Raw genomic sequence first — 20,605 nt, 5'->3', positions numbered from 1 at the left:
TTATTCTTGACTTTTTAAAAGAATACAAATTAAATTTTTTAAAGATGTATGTGTTTTTATTTCCTGAATATGTGTTCCACCTGTGTACAGTGCCCAAGAAGGCCAGAAGATGGCAGTGGATCCCCTGGAAGTGACACTCTGAGGTTGAGTGCTGAGTGTGGACACTAGGAATTGTGTTGGGTCCTCTGGAGCTGTCAGTGCTCTTAACCACTGGGCATCTATGTCTCCAGCTCATTTTTTTTTTTTTTTTTTTTTTTTAGCTTTTTGAGACAAATCTCTTAACTATGTAGCCCAAGTTGTCCTCAAATACACAGTCCTCCTGCCTCAGCTCGCTGGGCGCTGTCAGTACAGGCATGTGACACCACACAAGCTTAAAAGGCGTGTTCTTGAGCAGAGAGGCTGTTCCTGTAAGAAAGACAAAACTGGTTTGGGTAGGAGCAGAAAATGTTCAAAGTATGGCAAATTGTTTATGAGCAGATATAGTTTTTATAAGTATGAAGCTTTAGGGGTTGGAGAGGTGGCTCAGAGATTAAGAGCACTGGCTGCTCTTCCAGAGGTCCTGAGTTCAGTTCCCAGCACCCACATGGTGGTGGCTCACACCATCTGTAATGAGATCTGATGCCCTCTTCTGGCGTGCAGACATGCATGCAGGCAGAACATTGTATACATAATAAATAAATAAATAAATCTTTTTCAAAAGATGTATGAAGCTTCAAAGGGCTGAGAAAGAGGAAAAGACGGACCAAAGACAATGGAAATTTCTTTCAATTAGAAAGGGACATTCAAGTTAGCTATTCCTTCCCCGGCATCAGATCAAGCTTCATGCAGAAACAAACGATGGGTAAAATGTGTTGTTATAAGGCTAAAATAATAATAGGTGAAAAGGCTGGAACCAGAGTTCTAGTTTCTGTTTATTCTAGAATGAACAGTCTCACTCCGTTCCAGGCTGACCTGGAACTCACACGTAGTCCAGGCTGACCTTAAATTGGAGGTGATCCTCCTGCTTTAGTATCCTGAGTGCTGGGGTTCATGGCATATGCCACCATACCTGGATTGGAGACTTTAAAAAAACAATTGAGGCATAACTTATATATATATGAGTTATCAATTTTTTTTGTAGACAGAGAGGGTCTTATTACAAAGCCTTGGGTTGCCTGGAACTCACTTGTAGACTAGGCTGGCCTTGAACTCACAGAGATCCACCTACCTCTACCTTCCAAGTGCTGGGATTAAAAGCTTGTACCACGATCCTGGGCAGTACATCATTTTGAAAAGTATAATTTAGTAGTTTTTCTTTATTCACACGGATGTGTAATTATCACCACCACTACCTAATTTTAGAAGATTCTCAACACTCAAAAAAAGAAACTATCATACCTCTGAGGAAGCTTCCTCGTGTTTTCTCTGCCACCGCTTACCCTACATCCTGCTGTAGATTTCCCTGTTCTCAGCATTTCATGCAAGTGGAATCCTGCAGCCAAGCATGGTGGTACAGACCTGTAACCAGCACTGGGGGGGTTACAGGAAGAAGGAACAGGCGTTCAAGGTCATCCTCAGCAGCTAGCAGGTCTAAGGCCAGCCTGGCTACTTGAGACCCCTCCCCCCAAAAAAACTCAATTAGTAAGTACATAAGGTGAATCACATAATTTGTGACTTTCGTATCTTGCTTTTTTTCACTTAACATGTGTTCAAGGTTTACTCATGTTATAATAATGTTACCTCATTCCACTTTTATGACCATAGCTTTGTTGAAATATAATTCATATACCATTTGAAACACCCATTTTAAGTGTACACACTGAAGGGTTTTAATATATTAATTGAGTTATGGAATTTCCTTAGATTTTTTTATTTGAAACAGGGTTTCTCTGTGTAGCCCTGACTGTCCTGGAACTCACTTTGTAGACCAGGATGACCTTGTACTCACAGAGATCCACCTGCCTCTCTCTCCCAAGTGCTGGGATTAAAGGTGTTAATCACAACCACCAGGCACAATTTTAGAGCATTTTAATCATCTTTTGAAATACAAAAAACAAAAACCCATAACCATCAGCAATCAAGCTGTTTCTCTCAAACCTTAGGCAAGCACCAATCTACTTTCAGTCCCTTACAGATTTGCCTATTCTAGATTCGCTATGTAATAGATTTACACAATTTGTAGTCTTTTATGACTAGTATTTTCAGGGGTCATTCATTTTGTAGCATGAATTAATGCTTCATATTCCATAGTTTTTCTGTTCCTTATTTACTCGACCCAATTTGAGTTGTTCCCTTTTTTTTAGCTATTATTTTATTGGTTTTTTTGAGATAGGGTTTCTCTGTAACAGTTCTGGCTGTCCTGGAACTTGCTTTGTAGACCAGGCTGGCCCCGAATTCACTGAGATATGCCTGCCTCTGCCTCCCAAGTGCTGGGATTAAAGGCATGTGCCACTACCGCCTGGCTTTTTAAGCTATTATTAAAAATGCTACAAGTTCTGTGAATAAAATTTTATTTCTTTGAGTATAACTAAATGTAGAGTTGTAGTATCAGGAGGTAGCTATGTCTAGCCTTTGAGTACTTCCAGACTGCTTTTAAAGTGGCTGTGCTTTTAACAGGCCCACCAGTGATGTCTGAGGACTGGGTATCTATAGAGCCTCTCCAACATCTTTTCTGTTATAGTCAGTGTTCGGTTGCTGTGAGGAGACACCATGACCACAGCAACTCTTACAAAGGAAAACATTTCATTGGGGCTGGTTTACAGTTCAGAGGTTCAGTCCAGCATTGTCATGGTGGGAAGCATGTGGCACACAGGCAGACATGGTGCTGGAGAGGTAGCTGAGAGTTCTACATCTGGATCAGCAGGCAGCAGGAAGAGACAGTGAGCCACCACTCCTGGCTTGAGCTTCTGAAACCACCCCCCAGTGACACAATTCCTCTAACAAGGCCACATGTCCTAACCATTTCAAATAATGCCACTCCCTATGAGCCTTTTGGAGATTTACATATATGTTTTAGTGTGTGGTCTAAGGTAATGGAGATTTACACAAATGTTTTCTTTTCAGTACTAGGGATTGAATCCAGGACCTCATGTGTGCTGAGATGCTCTGCCACTGAGATACATGCCCAGCCCTCCTTTTATTTTGTGTTGGAGGAAAGGTCTCACTAAACTGTCCAGGCTGACTATGAACCCACTGTAACCCAGGCAGGCCTTCATGTGTGATTCTACTGTCTCCTCCTAAGTAGCTAGGATTGCAGACCTTCATCACCAGCACCAGCTCTTCTAGGAGTTTAAAGTTTTAGTTGTGTTTGGGCCTGTCATGCATTTTGAACTAACTTTTTACATGATGAGAAGTAGAGGGTCCAGCATCAATTATACTTTGTATGTGAGTATTCTGCTGTCTTGGCACTATTGTTAAAAAAATGATTCCTGATCTTGCCAGTACTCTGAAGGCATCAGCAGGTGGATATCTGGGAGTCTGAGGCCAGCACGGTCTACAGAGCAAGTTCCAGGACAGCCAGAGCTGTTTAATAAAAAGACTCTATTTTAAATAGAAATTCTAACATGGGTGTGTTATGCAGGGTACGCAGGGTGGGCACTGGGGTTGCTCTTGTACCACAGTGCACACACAGAGGTCAAAGGACAATTGTGGAATCAGATTTTTCCTTCCATCTTTATGTGGGTTCTAGGGATTGAACTCAGTCTGTCAGGCTTGCATAGCACACACCCATACAGTGAGAAGACAGCTCACCTTCCCTAGATGATATCTATCTTTTTGTTTTGTTTTGATTGTTTTGTTTTTCTAGACAGGGTCTCACGGCTCTTGCAGTCCTAGAATTCACTATGTAGATCAGAGATCTGCCTACCTCTGCCGCCTGTGTGCTGGGATTAAAGGCATGCACCGCCATGTCTGATAATATATGTCTATCTTAATACTAGTGCTAGTATCGCATTGTCTTTATTATTATAGGTTCATAATAAGCATTGAAATTGAAAAGTGTGAGTCCTCCAGCTTTGTTCTTTTTCAAAATTGTCTTGGTTATTCTGTGCTCCCTACATTTCCCTATGTATTTTATCTATTTATTCATTTGTTTATTTTTGATACAGCGTCTCACTTCCTAGCTCTGGCTGGCCTGGAATTTACAAGATTGGCCTTGACCTCACAGAGAGCCACTTACCTCTGCCTCTCAAGTACTGGGACTGGATTAAGGAGTAGCCACAACATCTGGCTTCCTATGAATTTTAGATCAGTTTGTTGATTTCCACAGATAATTTAGCTGGGATTTTGGGAAGTATTGTAGTGAATCTGTAGGTTAGTGGAGTATTGCGATCTTCACAGTAGTAAATATTACAATATACACCCATGTCTTCACTTCTATGTTACCTTTAATGTCTTTCAACAATGCATAGTTGCCAATGTATAGCCTTACATTTCTTTTGCTTATTCCTTTAAAAATAATTTTTTAAATATTTATTTATTACATATACAGTATTCTGTCTGTGTGTATGCCTGCAGGCCAGAAGAGGGCACCAGACCCCATTACAGATGACTGTGAGCCACCATGTGGTTGCTGGCAATTGAACTCAGGATCTTTGGAAGAGCAGGCAATGCTCTTAACCTCTGAGCCATCTCTCCAGCCCCCTCCTTTAAAAATATTTTAAGTCAGACATAGAGACTGATGCTAAGTCAGGCTCATGCCTCTAATTCTGGCACTTAGGAGGCTGAAGCAGGAGAATTGCTTCAATTTCAAGGCTAAGACAGACTATATAGTGAGTTTGAGGTAAGCTTGTAGTACAATAAGTAAATTATGATCATTGAATAACAATTTTAATTGAAAATAAGTTGAGTTTTGTCTTTGATTTTTCTAAGAAACTTAAAAAAAAGTTTACAATTTGCTAAGACAGTATTTTAAGGTAAGTTTAAGGTAAGCACTTTAAGCCTAACCCTACAGGGACCATAAAGTTCTAGTCTAGTTTCCAAGCTATGGCTGGAAAATGTAGAGCAAAGGCAGAATCGTCAGTGGACAGTGTAAGTCCCAAGTCCCAGTCTCTGGCCTCCCTCTTTGGAGGCCCTGTCCCTGTGCCTGCCAAGCCTTGACCCCTCCCCAGAGGAGGGTCAAGACAGCCCACCAAAATCTTGACCAAACCTGAATATTTATTAATTTGGCTTGTTTTGATTTGGCTTGATTGGGATTTTGCATCGGTAGAGAGCTTGCTCGCATTAGGAAAATTCCTAACATCTTGGAGGTCCCACCGTGTAGGGTGGCCTTTCTGTGTAGCCATAGGGCACGTGTCGAAAGCCCCCTAGTCCACAATCTGAGCTTTCCACGCTACGCTAAAACTGGCTCTTGGGGTATAGCGGCTGCATCTTGGTGAGTCCCTTTTTCTTTTTCATTATCTTATAATGTCTTTATTCTTTTTTTTCTCAGTTTTTTATTGATATTTATTGAGCTCTACAGTTTTCTCTGCTCCTCTCCCTGCCTCTCCCCTCCCCCTTCAACCCTCTCCCAAGGTCCCCATGCTCCCAGTTTACTCAGGAGATTTGTCTTTTTATACTTTCTACTTCCCGTGTAGATTATATCTATGTAAGTCTCTCTTAGTGTTCGCATTGTTGTCTAGGTTCTCTGGGATTGTGGTTTGTAGGCTGGCTTTCTTTGCTTTATGTTTAAAAACCACCTATGAGTGAGTACATGTGATAATTGTCTTTCTGTGTCTGGGTTACCTCACTCAAAATAATGTTTTCTAGCTCCATCCATTTGCCTGCAAAATTCAAGCTGTCATTTTTTTCTGCTGTGTAGTACTCCATTGTGTAAATGTACCATATTTTCCTTATCTATTCTTCACTCGAGGGGCATTTAGGTTGTTTCCAGGTTCTGGCTATGACAAACAAAGCTGCTATGAACATAGTTGAGCACATGTCCTTGTGGCATGATTGAGCATCCTTTGGATATATACCCCAAAGTGGTATTACTGGGTCTTGAGGAAGGTTGTTTCCTAATTTTCTGAGAAATCACACTGACATCCAAAGGGGTTGTACCAGCTTGCATTCCCACCAGCAATGCAGAAGTGTTCCCTTTTCCCCACAACCTCTCCAGCATAAGTTGTCATCAGTGTTTTTGATCTTCACCATTCTTACAGGTGTAAAATGGAATCTCAGAGTTGTTTTGATTTGCATTTCTCTGATGACTAAGGATGTCAAAATTTCCTTAAGTGTCTTTCAGCCATTTTAGATTCCTCTGTTGAGAGTTCTCTGTTTAGGTCTGTACTCGTTTTTTTTATTGGATTATGTGATCTTTTGGTGTCCAATTTCTTGAGTTCTTTGTATATTTTGGAGATCAGACCTCTGTCTGATGTGGGGTTAGTGAAGATCTTTTCCCATTCTGTAGGCTGTCGTTTTGTCTTGTTGACCATGTCCTTTGCTTTATAGAAGCTTTTCAGTTTCAGGAGGTCCTATTTATTAATTGTTTCTCTCAGTGTCTGTGCTACTGGGGTTCTATTTAGGAAGTGGTCTCCTGTGCCAATGCATTCAAGTGTACTTCCCACTTTCTCTTCTATAAGGTTCAGTGTGGATAGCTTTATGTTGAGGTCTTTGATCCATTTGAACTTGAGTTTTGTCCATGGTGATAGATATGGGTTCTATTTTCATTCTTCTACATGTTGATATCCAGTTATGTCAGCACCACTTGTTAAATATGCTTTCTTTTTTCCATTTGATGGTTTTTGCTTTTTTGTCAAAGATCAAGTGTTTGAAGATGTGTGGATTGATATCCAGGTCTTCTGTTCGGTTCCATTAGTCCTCCTGTCTGTTCTTATGCCAATACCAGGCTGTTTTCAGTACTGTAGCTCTGTAGTAGAGTTTGAAGTCAGGGATTGTGATGCCTCCAGAAGTTCTTTTATTGTACAGGATTGTTTTGCCTATCCTGGGTTTTTTGCTTTTCCATATGAAGTTAAGTACCATTCTTTTGAGGTCTTTGAATAATTTTGCTGGGATTTTGATGGGCATTGTGTTGAATCTGTGAGTCCCTTTTTCTTGTCTATGCTATAGGGTTTTTGGCGGACCCATTCGTACTTACTTTTGTCAATTATCAGACTCTTGTGGTGTAATGGATTATTAAAAATTGCTGAGGATCCCTGGTGGCGGCAGGCAGCAGGCCCTGAGAGCAGCCGGTCCCAGACAGGGATGGTACATGAGACCACATGGCAGGTCTCTGAAGGTGGCTGGTCCCCAGTGGTGAGAAATGTGGCGGCAGAGGGCAAGAGACAGACGGATAAACACACCATGCAGAGTGAGGTTGGATATTTATTTAGTGGTTTTGGAAGGGAAGGGAGAGGGGAGAAGAACAGAGAGGAAGAGAGAGAGAGAGAGAGAGAGAGAGAGAGAGAGAGAGAGAGAGAGAGAGAGAGACAAAGAGACAGAGAGACAGAGAGAGAGAGAACCAAATTTCCCCTCTGAGAGCCAGAAAAGAGAGAAATTAAGGCTGCAAGCAGGAAGACCTGCCTGCCTCAGGGGATGGGGGAGGGAGTGGGTGTGGTTTGTCTCTTAAAAAGACAGAACAATCATTACAGTGGGCCTGTGCTAAGAGTTTGATCTCAGCTCAGCAACTAGATGGGCAAGACTGGGTCTAACTGAGACAGACTTTGTTTGCTTTAGGGACACCTAGCATTCAATTTCCATGATCCCGTTAGGCCTAAGAGCTATTTCAGCTGACACGCTGTAATAGACTTAGGCCACGCGGTTGGGCATAGACTTTAAAATAGGCACTTGCAGTTCTACGGCCAGATCCGCTGTCGCCCCTAGGATGCCTCTTACAAAATCTATATAAATTGGAGCTGTCCAATACAAATTAACAGAACTTACATACGTCCATGGTTTTTGGGCTCTGCGCTCTCGCCCTTCCCTTAGTAGCCAGTGTCTTGTGGCATTGGTCTTGGTAGCTAAGGCTGCAAGGCCTCCAAATTCCCGGTCATCTGGGAATTGGGACCCTGACAATTCCAGCTGGACCATGCAGGCAGAGGCACTGGTCCCTCCCCTCCTCCCTCAAGCCCACACTACCCAACCCCCTCCTATGGAGCAACATTCTCCACATTTCTCTCCTTCCCTGTCTGTCTACCCCCTCCCTTGCTAATCCGGAAGTTCAAGGTCAACTTCCACCTCACCCACCTTCCTCCTCTCCTCCCCCTCCTACCTCATCTCCCCACCCTTGGACCTCCTCTGCGCACCGGGGTACCCCCTCCCAATCCTCCCCAGTCTCCTCTCTCCTCTTATACCAGGTCCCACCTAAGCTCTGCCCTTCTCTGCCCTCTCTGGGAGGTGGCGGGAGTCGATGGCATTATAAAAGTTCATGTTCCCTTTTCTCTTCCAGATCTCTCTCAGATAGAAAAGCGGCTAGGTTCCTTTTCTACTAACCCTTCTGCTTATATCAAGGAGTTTTGTTATTTGTCCCAGACCTATGATCTCACCTGGCATGACTATTACGTCATCCAAGCTTCTACTCTCACCCCTGAGGAGTGAAATAGAATTCAGGTAGCAGCTAGGCAGTATGCAGACCAGACTCATTTGGTAGACAGCACAGTCCCTGTGGGAGAAGTGGCTGTGCCGGCCACAGAACCACACTGGGACTACCAACCTGATCAAAGCACCTGACAGAGGCGGGATATTATGGTTCGTTGTCTCCTTCAGGGTATGGAAATGGTCTTGGAAAAAGTAGTTAATTTTGACAAACTCTGAGAGGTTACACAGCTAGCAGATGAAAATCCAGACGTTTTTTAGAAAATCAGTTACAAGGGACCATGGTCCAATATACCAGGCCCTCACGTCACCCATGTTGAACTCTTCTCATCTTAGCCTTTGGTCTGACCCAGTTCTTTACTAACTTGAGGACTGGAGGGTGGTGCCAATTTCCTCCGGCTGCCCCTTTGGGGCTGTACGTAGGTAGGCAGTCAGAACTTTCCATAACCCTCATTCCACTCGGCGTTGTGTAATCTAGAGTGGTTAAGGCACCTGGGAGAGAAAACACAGTCCAAAGACACAGAGCATGACATCACAACTTTCCACATCCTTTGGCCTGAGCACCCCAGGGACAGGGCGGCCTTCTGAGTCCTTCCCATATCTCCTCCAATGCCACTGAGAATTTGCCACCCCAAGCTGAATAGCTCCCCTCTTATCAAGCTGCTGGAAAGATCCTTGGGCTTGCTGAAGTAAATGATTAGCTCGAAGATTAAAAACACAGCCTGTGCCTTGGAGCTGGGGTGTACCCTGTGGGGGTTGTGTGCCGAAGCCCTGGGAGCCAAACAATGGAAGGGAAGGAAACCACCCAGTGGCCACTGCATTTTCCTTCAAGGCTAAGTCTGAGCAGACCTCTCCTGGCAAGGGATAACTGTGCAGCTGTCCCCAGGATAGGAGGCAGTGTTTCTTCAAATGCTTTTCAAACTATACTTATATGTACCTGAAGGTTTGAACACCAACCAGAGCTTGGATTTCCCCCCACCCCTCAAGAGACATGACTGAACTTTGGATAGCTCTCCTTGACTGCTCAGTGGATTGGATGAGATCAGACATGTTTGGGGTGGTATGGTTGTAGACTTGTGTGGGTTTGACTTGAAGGCCTACCAGCGGAATGTCGCGACAAGGCCTGAAGTGGGGGAATGTTGCTGGAATCCTAGAGGTCAGACTCTAGGGATCCGACAAATCTGACTCCAAAACAGAGAAACAGTGAAAAGCAGGAAAGGAATTTCCACCAGCGTAACTATACTAGGAAGACAAGGCGGGCAATGTCTTCAGCCCTGGCATTAGAGGCGCTCGCTCCTGGATTACGTTCGAAAGGGACAGAATCAAGAGCAAGAGGCATGTAGTTAATCAACCTTGGTCCGACTGTGGTCTGGCTGATCATTATCTCAGGGTTGGTCTGGCAGGCCTTGTTCAGTTGCCTGGGGTAGGGGTGGCTTTGATCCTGGTCACAGATGTTTATGGGGGCTGTGTTCCTGGAATCTACCGGACTGTGCGAGAGTGACTGGGTGCAAAGGAAACAGGTGCACAAGGGGGCATCGACCAAACTTTCGCTCTGCCTTTTTAGTTAACCCATTGCGCACCTGGAGGGCCAAGGAAAGAGTCAATGCTTTTAGCAAACCACTCTTTAAGCCTTTGTTCAACAGGGGCCGTGGAGAGGCCAGTCTCACCCTGGATTTGGGGAAGAAGGGTCCCCGGTGCTTGTGGAGGAGAACCAGCAGAATGCTTGCTCTGGATTCAAAGCAGGAATCAGAGACACTTTACTCAGAAGTGGGGAATAACGGCCAAAATTCTCTTAGGAAACCCACTTGGCTAAAGCTTAACCCATTCATAACCTATCCCAAAGTCCCCTTCAGTGGCCATTTAGGTTCTCTCCATTACCTCTAGAGAAGGGGGTTCCAGATTACTGGACGTCACCCCCACTGACACGTAAACAGCAGCCTAGGTGCAGGGAGAGACCAGCGAGTACAAGGCCTTGTGGAGCAACGTTAGACTTTCAGAACCAATGTACAGGGAGAGAGACAAATTTGGACTGCACAAGAGGTGCTGGCAGGGGTGGGGGGACAGGACAAGGCCAGAAGGGGCTGGAGAGGTGGCTCAGCAGTTAAGAGCATTTGTTGCTCTTACGGAGAACCTGAGTCCGATTCCCGGCACCCACATGATGCCTCACAACCACCCATAATGCTAGTTCCAGAGGATCTGTTGCTCATTTCTCACCTCTGCAAGCACATGCAGGCAAGACGCTCACATGCATAAAATAAGTCTTTAAAAATCCCAGCTGGGCGGTGGTGGCGCACGCCATTAATCCCAGCCCTTGGGAGGCAGAAGCAGGTGGATCTCTGTGAGTCCGAAGCCAGCCTGGTTTACTGAGTGAGTTCCAGGACAGGCTCCAAAGCTACACAGAGAAACCCTGTCTGGAAAAAACAAATAAGTAAATAAATGAATAAATAAAAACCCAAAGAACCCTTGTTTTTAAACAAGAAAACAACAAGCACCACAAGAGCCATCTTTTATTGAGCCCCTGCTTTGTGCCAGGCACTTTCTGTACATCTGTGCTCGTTATAAAAATGGCCTCGGAGGTAGGCATCATCATCACTTTCAGAGGCTCAGTGGGGTTGAGCGGCTTATTCAAGGTCACCCAGCTGACTGGCAAATAAAGACCAACTGGGGAAGTAGCTCACTGGAAGAGAGCTTGCTTAGTATGCTTGGGGCTCTGGGTTCTGTCTTCAACATCGCCAATGAAAAGGGACAAAAGAATTGGCACTGGAGAAGGACGTCTGTGGGAACCCTGAAGCTCAGGGCTTCTCACCCAGGCACAGGCGCTGCCGTCAGAGCCACTGAGGGAAGCTGAGAGGTGGTCCTCGGGGTCCACCTTCTCTGGCAAGCCGCTCCCCCAGACTTAGCCAGAGTCATGAAAACCTGACTGGAGTTGATCTTAGAACAGGAGAATTTCTGAGATGAAAGACCTTCCCGGTACATGTGTTGGCAGGAGTCAGTGTGTAATGCCATTCATGTGCCAAACACATCACTCCTGGAGTAAGAACATGGTTCCCTTTTAGGCCACTCTTGAGCATGTGTGCAGAGTGAGACAGCTATGTAATTTTTTTTTTCTTCTTTGAAACAGGGTTTCTCTGTGTAGCCCTGGCTGTCCTGGAATTCGCTCTGTAGACCAGGCTAGCCTTGGGTTCACAGAGATCCGCCTACCTCTGCCTCCCTAGTGCTGGGATTAAAGGCACGGACCACCACCACCCAGCTGATAGTTAAGTAATTATAAAGGGCTGTTTATTTCCTTTTACAACAGGACCTAGGCCGCCGGGCGGTAGTGGCGCGCGCCTTTAATCCCAGCACTTGGGAGGCAGAGGCAGGAGGATCTCTGTGAGTTCGAGGCCAGCCTGGTCTACAAGAGCTAGTTCCAGGACAGGCTCCAAAAGCTACGGAGAAACCCTGTCTCGAAAATTCAAAAAAAAAAAAAAAAAAAAAAACATGACCTAGGGATTGAACTCAGGTTGTCAGCTCGCCAGTAAGTGCCTTCACCTACTGGAGTCACCTCCTCAGGCCTGCTCTAGCGTTTTGAATCCTTAAACTTGGCTGGCGTCCTCCTAGGGAAACCATTTGGGAAGGGGCTAGCTCAACAATCGAAGTCTTGAGTTTGCCCCTGGATCCTCCTCTCTCTAGACTTGTCCAGCCTCAGGGATATTCCATTCATTCTGTGGATTAGAGACCCACGGTGGCGCTCTCTCCTCGCTCTCTCTCTCTCTCTCTCTCTCTCTCTCTCTCACACACACACCCTCTCTCCTCTCTCTCTCTCACACACACACACTCTCTCTCTCTCACACCCACACACCCACACTCTCTCTCTCTCTCACACACACACACACAAACGCACACACACAGATATAAGTATGTGTACACATACACATAGACACAGGTTCTTGAATTAAGGCATCAAGTCCGGCCTGCATGGCCCTGCAAATCTGCCCACTAGGCACTTGCGGCCCAGGGCTGGGTCCAGGTTGAATTCAGAATATACACGAATAGGTTAGTGTAGTGTTGAGTCTGTTCACAGAGACAATTAGTTCAGGCTGAGCCCAGCTCTCCTGCTGCCTAGGAAGAGACCTTTTGCTTCCTTGTCAGCTGGCCAAACCAAACGTCTGTATCTTTTCTTCCCCAGATGGAGTAGGACCAGGTCAATCACTGTTCAGGTGTGTGTTAGCAGCTCAGGGCCTCGCTGCTGTCGTCAAGAAGGTACACTTTCTTTTTATGTTTTGTTTTGTTTGTTTTTTTCCAAGACGGGGTTTCTCTGTGTAGCCCTGGCTTGTCCTGGAACTCATTCTGTAGAACAGGATGGCCTTTAACTTGGAGATCTTCCTACCTCTGCTTCCCAAGTGCCAGGATTAAAGGCAGGCGCCACCACTGCCCAGCTAAAGGTACACTTTCTAAATATGGTAGGAAACTATCTGGGAACTTTTGAAGAGAATCGGTTCCTCATCTCAGAGGACAAAGATGGCTACAAAGGTCAGGGGGAAAAGAGGTTTCTCTGTGTGTTTTTAAAACCAGACCCTGTGTAACAGAAAGAACAGACCTTTGTCCTGAGTTCTCTGGCCTCGGACCCAGGGAAGAGGTTTCTGAAGACTGGAGTCAACGTCTGGGGTGGGGTGGGGCTGTTAGGATTGTGCACTGGGGCAGGGGGTTGTTCCAGCTGTTGGCTGGAGTACTTTTAAGTCAGTGCCCACTTCCTAGGAGGAACATAGGTGGGAACTTCCTGAGGGTGCACCATTTAGGTATGGTAAAGGATTAAAACTCTGCCTGAAGGCTGGGATTAGGGCTGTGGGATTCCTATTAGGTCTCGAAGAGGGTCAGGACGCCCAAGTGAAATATGCGACCTCGTCCAGGTCGACCGGGTAATCCGTGAGCAGCACCGGCGTCTTGTCAAAAAGCTCACCCTTGTAGCTGCGCCACTTGCCGGCGGGCAGATAGACATCACGCTCCTGCTTACCAGGCTCCAGCACCGGCGCCACCAGCAGCGTATCCCCGATAAGGAACTGCGAGTCGGTGCGGTGAGCGGTTTCATCCCCCGGTGCGATCCACCACAGGGGGCGCACGATGGGGTCGCCAGTGTCGGTGACCTCACTAGCGAGCTCGAGCAGCAGTGGTGCCACGAGTGAGGCGCGCAGAGCGGCGAACTTGTGCGCGATGGCTACCACTTCTGCGTCGTACTGCCAGGGCGGGATTGAAAACTGCATGGCAGGCATGAAGGCCGCCACCTCCAGCCAGCGCACATAGAGCTCGCGATCCGGCCCCAGCCCATCTTGGCGGCCGGCTGTGCGCTCTGGCACCGCGTTGCCACCCACCATATCGGGCAGGATGAACGGATAGCCCAGCATACTGACCGTGAGCACGGCAGGGATAAGAGAGCGCAGGCCCAGGTCGTAGCCCCATACCGAGTCGCGGTCCACCAGGCGGAAGAAACAGGAGATGTTTTGTGACTGGTACCCGACGCGAACCTCGGCTAGCGAGAAGAAGGGCAGCGCCATCTCGGTGTACCGTCGGCTCCACACACTGGGGTCGGGCAGAGGCCTGTAGGTGCTGAAGTCCCGGGGCAGGTAGCTGACCTCACCCGCGTCGAACTTAAAGGATTCCACGTTGTAGCGTGAGCGCAGGCGCCGTAGATGTCCCTGGAACCAGTCTCGGGCCTCTGGGCGCGTGAAGTCCAGCACTGCGCCAATGCCGTTCCACCAGCGCACCAGCGCTGGCAGCCGGCCCGTGGGCTCGCGCACGAACAGCTCACGCTCCACGCCCTCGCCGAAGCGCGACGAGTTGTAGTTGACAAACGGATGCACCCAAAGTGTGACACGGAAGCCAGCCTCTCGCAGGCGGTGGAACATGTCAGTGGCATTGGGGAACTTGCCCTCGTCGAAATCGAAGTCGCCATAGGCGGGTGTGTACATGTCATCGATTTCCAGGTGGCTGCTGTTGAAGCGGTGCTGACGGATCTGCTGGGCGAATTGCAGCACCTTGTTCTGGTCCACGGCGCGCCCATACAGCGCCCACGTGGACCAAATGGGGTCTCGGAAGGCCTCTGCTGCTGGTACCCTGGATGGCTTGTTGAAATAACGCCGAACCATGTATTTATGGATGGAGGTGACATCTGAGCCCACGCACACGCGATAGCTGAGCTCTGGCGCTGCAGTACGGCCAGCTGGTGGCTTGTAAGACGTGTCATGGTAGCGTGCCTGCAGCCGCATCGAACGCTCCGTGCCGTTCCAACCCAGGTGGAAGGGCACGGAGTCATTAACTTTGATGGCGGCCGCGCGTGAAGATAACCAGTAGCGCTCGAGGATGCCCCCGAAGGCGGCGTCAGAAGAGTAGACGTCGCTCGTGACAAATGGCTGAGGCTCCTGCTGGCCATCCAGGCGGATAGGCCAGTGTTGCGTCCTCATCTCTGCGCCGCCATACCAGTGCGCCGCAGCATCTCCCAGAAACATGGCGTGCTCCACAGCACGCCCCGGTGTAGCTTCCTCCCAGCGCACGCGGTAGCACATGACAGTGTCCTTGGGTTTTACAGTCTGGATGAAGAAGTACAACGGGCGCTCATCGACTGTTCGGGAGCAACCAAGCCGGGCACCCTCCCGGCTACAGGAGTCCAGGTCCAGCTCACCTGAACGGAAGGCCAGGCGGAAGACTTGCTCACCCTTCTGGTTACGGATGGAGAAGCCGCCAGGATTGAGGTCCAGCAGCTCTGCGCGCAGGCGTTCGGCTTTGCGTAGCGAGGCGCTGTAGTAACACCAGGCCACAACCGCCGCCAGCACCAGCAGTAGTCCCAACACCGCCGAGCCCAGCAGAGGCCTCAGTTCTTTGGTGGGCTTGGGTTTGGCAGGTGAAAAATTGTCAGGCAGGAAAGTGTACATGGCTGCTGCTGGGGTGACTTCGAGGCCTTTAGGGCCTGCGTTGCTACTAGGTCGGTGTCGCGGGTAGGCCTGGCTCTTCTCCCGAAAGTTCTGGGACATTAGTCCCCAGCTAAGGAAGGAACCACCGCACCAAGCCCATCTGAATCTGGCCTGCTGGAGTCTGCAAAGGGGAGAGAGAGAACACTGAGCTTTCCCTTCCAGCGTATTTCCATTTCTGCAGCCTAGTAGAAGGGCCTAAGAGCTTGACAATGGCAAAGGCAGGGTCTTGTCCAGGTGTCTTACCCTCCTTCCTCTCAGGCCCCACTGCTTGCCAAATCGGTGAGAACTTTGTGAATGGGGAGAACCAAGTGAATTGGAGCATGCTTCTTCTGCCTTTTCCTGGAGAAGCGAGGCTCTGTCCAGGATCACAGCGGAAGCAGGCAGCCCCTGAAGAAGGAGCACTCAAGAAGCCCTGGCTAAGAAGAGGGCCTGCTCTATCACATGTGAGGCCACGGTAAGAGGGGGCAGATGGTCCAGCCAATCCCTTGAGACCTTTAACAGGGCAGCCAGGATGCTGGCTTCTCTGTCTCTAGGGAGGCAATGACAAGAGGGAAAGGGACAGCTCCGTCATGGAATCTGATCTTGAGTCCAGCTAGATGGCTATCTGGAAATGAAAGAGAGCACTCAAAGCCACATTCAGTCACAGAGACTGGTTTGGAGGAGGGTGGGCCGGGGCCCGGCATTAGGACTGGGGCAGGACCTTGGCGAAGGATCTGGCTTCTCTGATCCGCCCCTCTTTGCCCACAAACTCTACCTGGCTCTAAGCCACTAACCATCAAGCCCATGTCTCTGCTCATCTTTCTTCCCTGCTCCCAGGAGGGAAGCTGCAAGCTTTGTACTCAAGGCTCAAGACCTGATGGGGTTCCAGTTACATTTCTATGCAGTCCAGACGAGTGGCCCTGACTTTGGGTTCCTCCTGTCCTAACTTCTGGACAGCTGGAATTACAAGCATACGTCACCGCATTTGAGCTCAGTTCCTCTCTGATTCCATGTCCAGCCAGACCTATCCCAAGCCTACCAAGCTCATTCCCTAGCTTAAACCCTCAACTCACCTGCTTTGGTAGATTTTTTTTTTTTTTTTTTTTTTTTTTTTTGGTTTTTAGAGACAGGGTTTCTCTGTGGCTTTGGAGCCTGTCCTGGAACTAGCTCTGTAGACCAGGCTGGTCTCGAACTCACAGAGATCCGCCTGCCTCTGCCTCCCAAGTGCTGGGATTAAAGGCGTGCGCCACCATCGCCCGGCTCTGCTTTGGTAGATTTCAGCCATCTAGCCTGATAACCTCTTCCTTAGCCTATCAGCTCTTCAGGGAACAAGTACCCATCACCACACATAGAAATGTTCACATGAGAGATGGCAGTCAGTGGTTAAGAGCACTGACTGCTCTTCCAGAGGACCCAGGTTCAATTCCCAGCACCCATATGGCAGCTCACAACTGTCTGAAGATCCAATTCCAGGGGATCTGACATCTTCACACCAATGCACATAAAATAAAGTTAAATAAACCATAAAAATATTTTAAAAATGAAAAATAAATGTTCACATGATATGTCTGCAGGAAAACTTAGGCTTGGGGGATGGTTTGTCTCACCCTTCTGCTAAGGCCACCAAGTCTTCCTGTGTCAACCCTCAAGGGCAGAGTCCAACAAAGAAGCAGCACTTGCCACATGCAAACACAGGCAGACAGACACACTACCAGCCAGAGGGTTGCTGAACTCCCCAGCTGGGGAGGGGGGGAGAGACTGGCAAATGGTAATTAGCCGCTTCCCAGATGCCAATGTCTGTCTGTCTGTCTGTCTCCAGTGACTTCCAAGGTGAAAAACTATCCAGGCTCTTCTACTCATCCAGCTCTGCCAGGGGCAGGAGAGTACTTAACTTCCAGAGGACCCAGGGTTCAAATCCCAGCACTCACATAGCTGCTCACGACTGTAACTCCAGTCCCGAGAGATCTGATGCCCTTTTCTGGCTTCTGCATACATGGTGCACATACAGTCAGGCAAATACCCATACACACAAAATAAGAATAAATGAGTCTTAAAAAAAAAAGTCAGGTGCAGAGCAGAATGTTGACCCTGGAAGACAATACTCACATCGTTCTTCTCTTTTATCTTTTTCCTCTCTTTCTTTTTTGTTTCTTTCGAGACAGGGTTTCTCTGTGTAACAGTACTAGCTGTCCTGGAACTCTCTTTGTAGACCAGGCTGGCCTGAAAGATGCTCCTGTCTCTGCCTCCCTCTGCTGGGATCACCATTTTTATCCCTCACAATCTTTCATCTCTCCAATCACTGCCCAACCCCAGCCTGGAAGAGCCTCTTATTTCCTCTCTGCCTAGACAAGTTAGACCGCCCTAGCCTCCCGGAGGGAGCACTGTCCTTTGCTGATCCTCTCACAAAGCTCTAGTGGAACCAAGGCTACATTTTGGGCACTAAGGGATTAAAGGATAGGGGCTGGTTCGAAACAGGAAAGTCTCCCTCAACTTCAAAACATCCATATTGAGTTGGCCTTCTCTTTTGACCCCTGGAGGCCTGAAAAGCTCACTTTGATGGCCTCAAAGGCCCTTTCAACACTTGGGTTCCGAGAAACAATGTTTAGAATTATTAGGTTCTTTGATAAAGGACAGGAGCCCACAGATTTAAGTACTCACTTTGATGGGGCCTCACTGTGTTCTTCTAGAGGAACCAGTAGTATCTGATACCATTAACACGGTGAGCTGTTGTGTCCCTTTTACAGACGGGAAAACAGGGCTTGTCAGCAATCACCCAGGTAACGACTTTCCTGGGATCCGAAATCCTGCCTCCACCTTCCATAATGAGAGATGGGCGTGGACCAGTGAGGCCTGTCTTCTCAAGGGCTGCTGTAGCTTCTGCTTGCCGCAGGCAGATCAGAAAGATTTTAGGGGTGTGAAAGGGGCAATTTAATGGCATCTGGTATTGCAGCTGTCGGGGAGGAACTCTGTGGTTCCAGTCTTAGTGGCGTTCAAGACCCCTGTAATCTGTCGCATCTGCCATCTGGTCAAACACAGGCTAAAGCTAGCAGGTGGGATGGGCCTCCCTATAGGCTCAGCCTAAGAAGCCTCTTCCCGCTCGCTTCACACTCAACCTCAGATTTGGCTGCAAGCCCCTAGCTTACAGTTTAAGGGCGAGGACCCAGCTCAGCCCAACTGTGCCACTTAAGGCCGAGTCCTTTGTCGGACACTATTGGGAGAGGAGTGGAAATGTCTAAGGTAATTCGATCCTGCCCATCTCCCTCCCCTGCTCAGGGACAGGATCCACAAGGATCAAGTGACTGCACTCCAACACAGCCTGGAATACTTCACACCCACCCTCGGCGCCACACCCAACACGGCCCAAAGGGGCAGAGGAAGGTCAAAGGACCGGTCGCCCGCCGGGAACCGCTGGCCTAAGGAGGGGCTCAGGTGTCCAGGGTCGCTCTACCAACGAGAGAAAGTTCAGGAACTGTGCTCCTCAGGCAGCTCGGCACCCCTCGGCCTCAAAGTCTTCCCACTGGGCTCACTCACCGCACTGACCACCACACGTAAAAAGGGGAAGAAGCGATTCACCGGCAGATTCTTTCCACGCTAGCAGAAGTTGAGCAGCCACAGACCCTGCGTGTTGCTGCTGGCTGGGAAATGTTGAGCCCCTCCTGCGCCCCGCCCTCGGGCTACTCAGCCACGCCCAGTCGTCCAATGTGGTTTCAGGCCTGGGACTCCAGTCCCACCCCTGTCGCCCGGCCCCTCCCCCACAGTCTCTTGAAGCTCGGAGTGCCTTGCCGGAACTTTCTTCTCACCGCCCGAGCTCTGCCCTTTGGGCCCGCCTTTAGATTGGTGCCTCGGGTTCCACCTCCCGCCTCAGGCACCGCCCAGCAATGAGCTGGCCACCCGCTAGCCTGATTTATCCCCAGGCCTTATGGGAGATGTAGTTCTGAAGGAAGAAGGAATTGCTGAATGTTGGGGTTCTTGCAACTCCAGACTAGGCTTGCTATGTGTAAGAGAGCACCTCAAGGTGAGAGGCAGAGGTAGCTGTGGTGGTTTGAGGATGACTCTCATAGGCTCAAATATTGTGACTGCTTAGTTACCTGGGCATGGTACTGTTTGAAAGGATTACAAGGATTAGGGGGCATGACTTTGTTGGAGTAAGAATGGCCTTCTTGGCGGAAGTGTGCCACTCGGGGTGGGCTTTGAGGTTTCAAAAGCCCGTTTCAAGCCCAGAGTCTTTCTGACTGTAGATCAGAAAGTCTCATCAGAACTCTCAGCTACTTCTCCAGCGCCATGCCTGCCTGTTGCCATGCTCCCCACAATGATGATAATGGACTAACCTCTGAAACTGTAAGCAAGTCTCCAATTAAATGCTATCTTTAATAAGAGTTGCTGTGATCATGGTGTCTCTTCCCAGCAATAGAACAGTGACTAAGAAGTCTTTGGGAATCCATTCCCTCTAGATTTGGGCAGATGGATACTTTAACAAACTAGTGCAGGGCAAGGGATGGGAAGCAGGCAAAGGCACTTGCCACCGTCAGCTGACCCAAGTTCGATCCCTGGAACCCACGGAGTGGAAGGAAAGAGCTGACTCCACATGACACATATAAACAGGTATCACAATTCTGGGAGGACCTGTGCTCCCACTGCTCACCACTAATACCCCAGTCACAAGCTTCACAGTGGAGACTTGTAGACCCAAACAGCCTGTGTTCTAAGCCTTCAGTTCTCACGGGACCAGACCAACTATGTCCCTGTTTCTGCTCAGTGTGTGGCAATGCCCACTCTCTGACTCATAATGTGTAGTTCCTGCTCCTAGTGACAACCTGAGTTAGAAATGTCTGTGCTGGCTGGGAGATAATGGCACACTCCTTTAATACTGGCACTCAGGTGGTAGAGACAGGTGGATCTCCATGAGTTCAAGGCCAGCCTGATCTATAGAGAGAGTTTCCCTTCCTTGGAAAACAAAACAAAGAGCCAGTGCCGTGCCCATACCCTTTTCTCTAAAGTAAGCAGTGGGGCAAGAGAAGATTCTAGAACACCCCACCCACTGCTCCCTTGTAGGACAGAGAAACATGTTACAATGGGAAGTTTCTTGATCACGAGTTTTTCCAAAAATGATGTTCTGTAGCTCTTAGACTGGGCAGGGGAGGACGGCAAAGGTGTCTGAGCAGAGAGAGCCTTTGGGAGTTGAACGGAGTCTGTTT

At 48.4% G+C, this 20,605-nt stretch overlaps 1 protein-coding gene across 1 annotated transcript; it reads right to left on the bottom strand.

Annotated features, from left to right (window-relative positions):
• Positions 1 to 8,189: 8,189 nt before the first annotated feature.
• Myorg (myogenesis regulating glycosidase (putative)) lies at positions 8,190 to 19,319 on the bottom strand. The gene is made up of 2 exons (XM_057790834.1): positions 18,942 to 19,319; positions 8,190 to 15,552 (listed from the first exon to the last, which is right to left on the bottom strand). Exon 2 carries the CDS (start codon positions 15,489 to 15,491, stop codon positions 13,341 to 13,343), a length of 2,151 nt encoding a protein of 716 aa, XP_057646817.1. The 5' UTR covers positions 15,492 to 15,552; positions 18,942 to 19,319; the 3' UTR covers positions 8,190 to 13,340.
• Positions 19,320 to 20,605: the final 1,286 nt, after the last annotated feature.

The sequence above is a fragment of the Chionomys nivalis genome, chromosome 16, assembly GCF_950005125.1.
Source record: "Chionomys nivalis chromosome 16, mChiNiv1.1, whole genome shotgun sequence".
NCBI classification, from domain to species: Eukaryota; Metazoa; Chordata; class Mammalia; order Rodentia; family Cricetidae; genus Chionomys; species Chionomys nivalis.
This window is presented reverse-complemented; position numbering and strand designations above follow the sequence as displayed.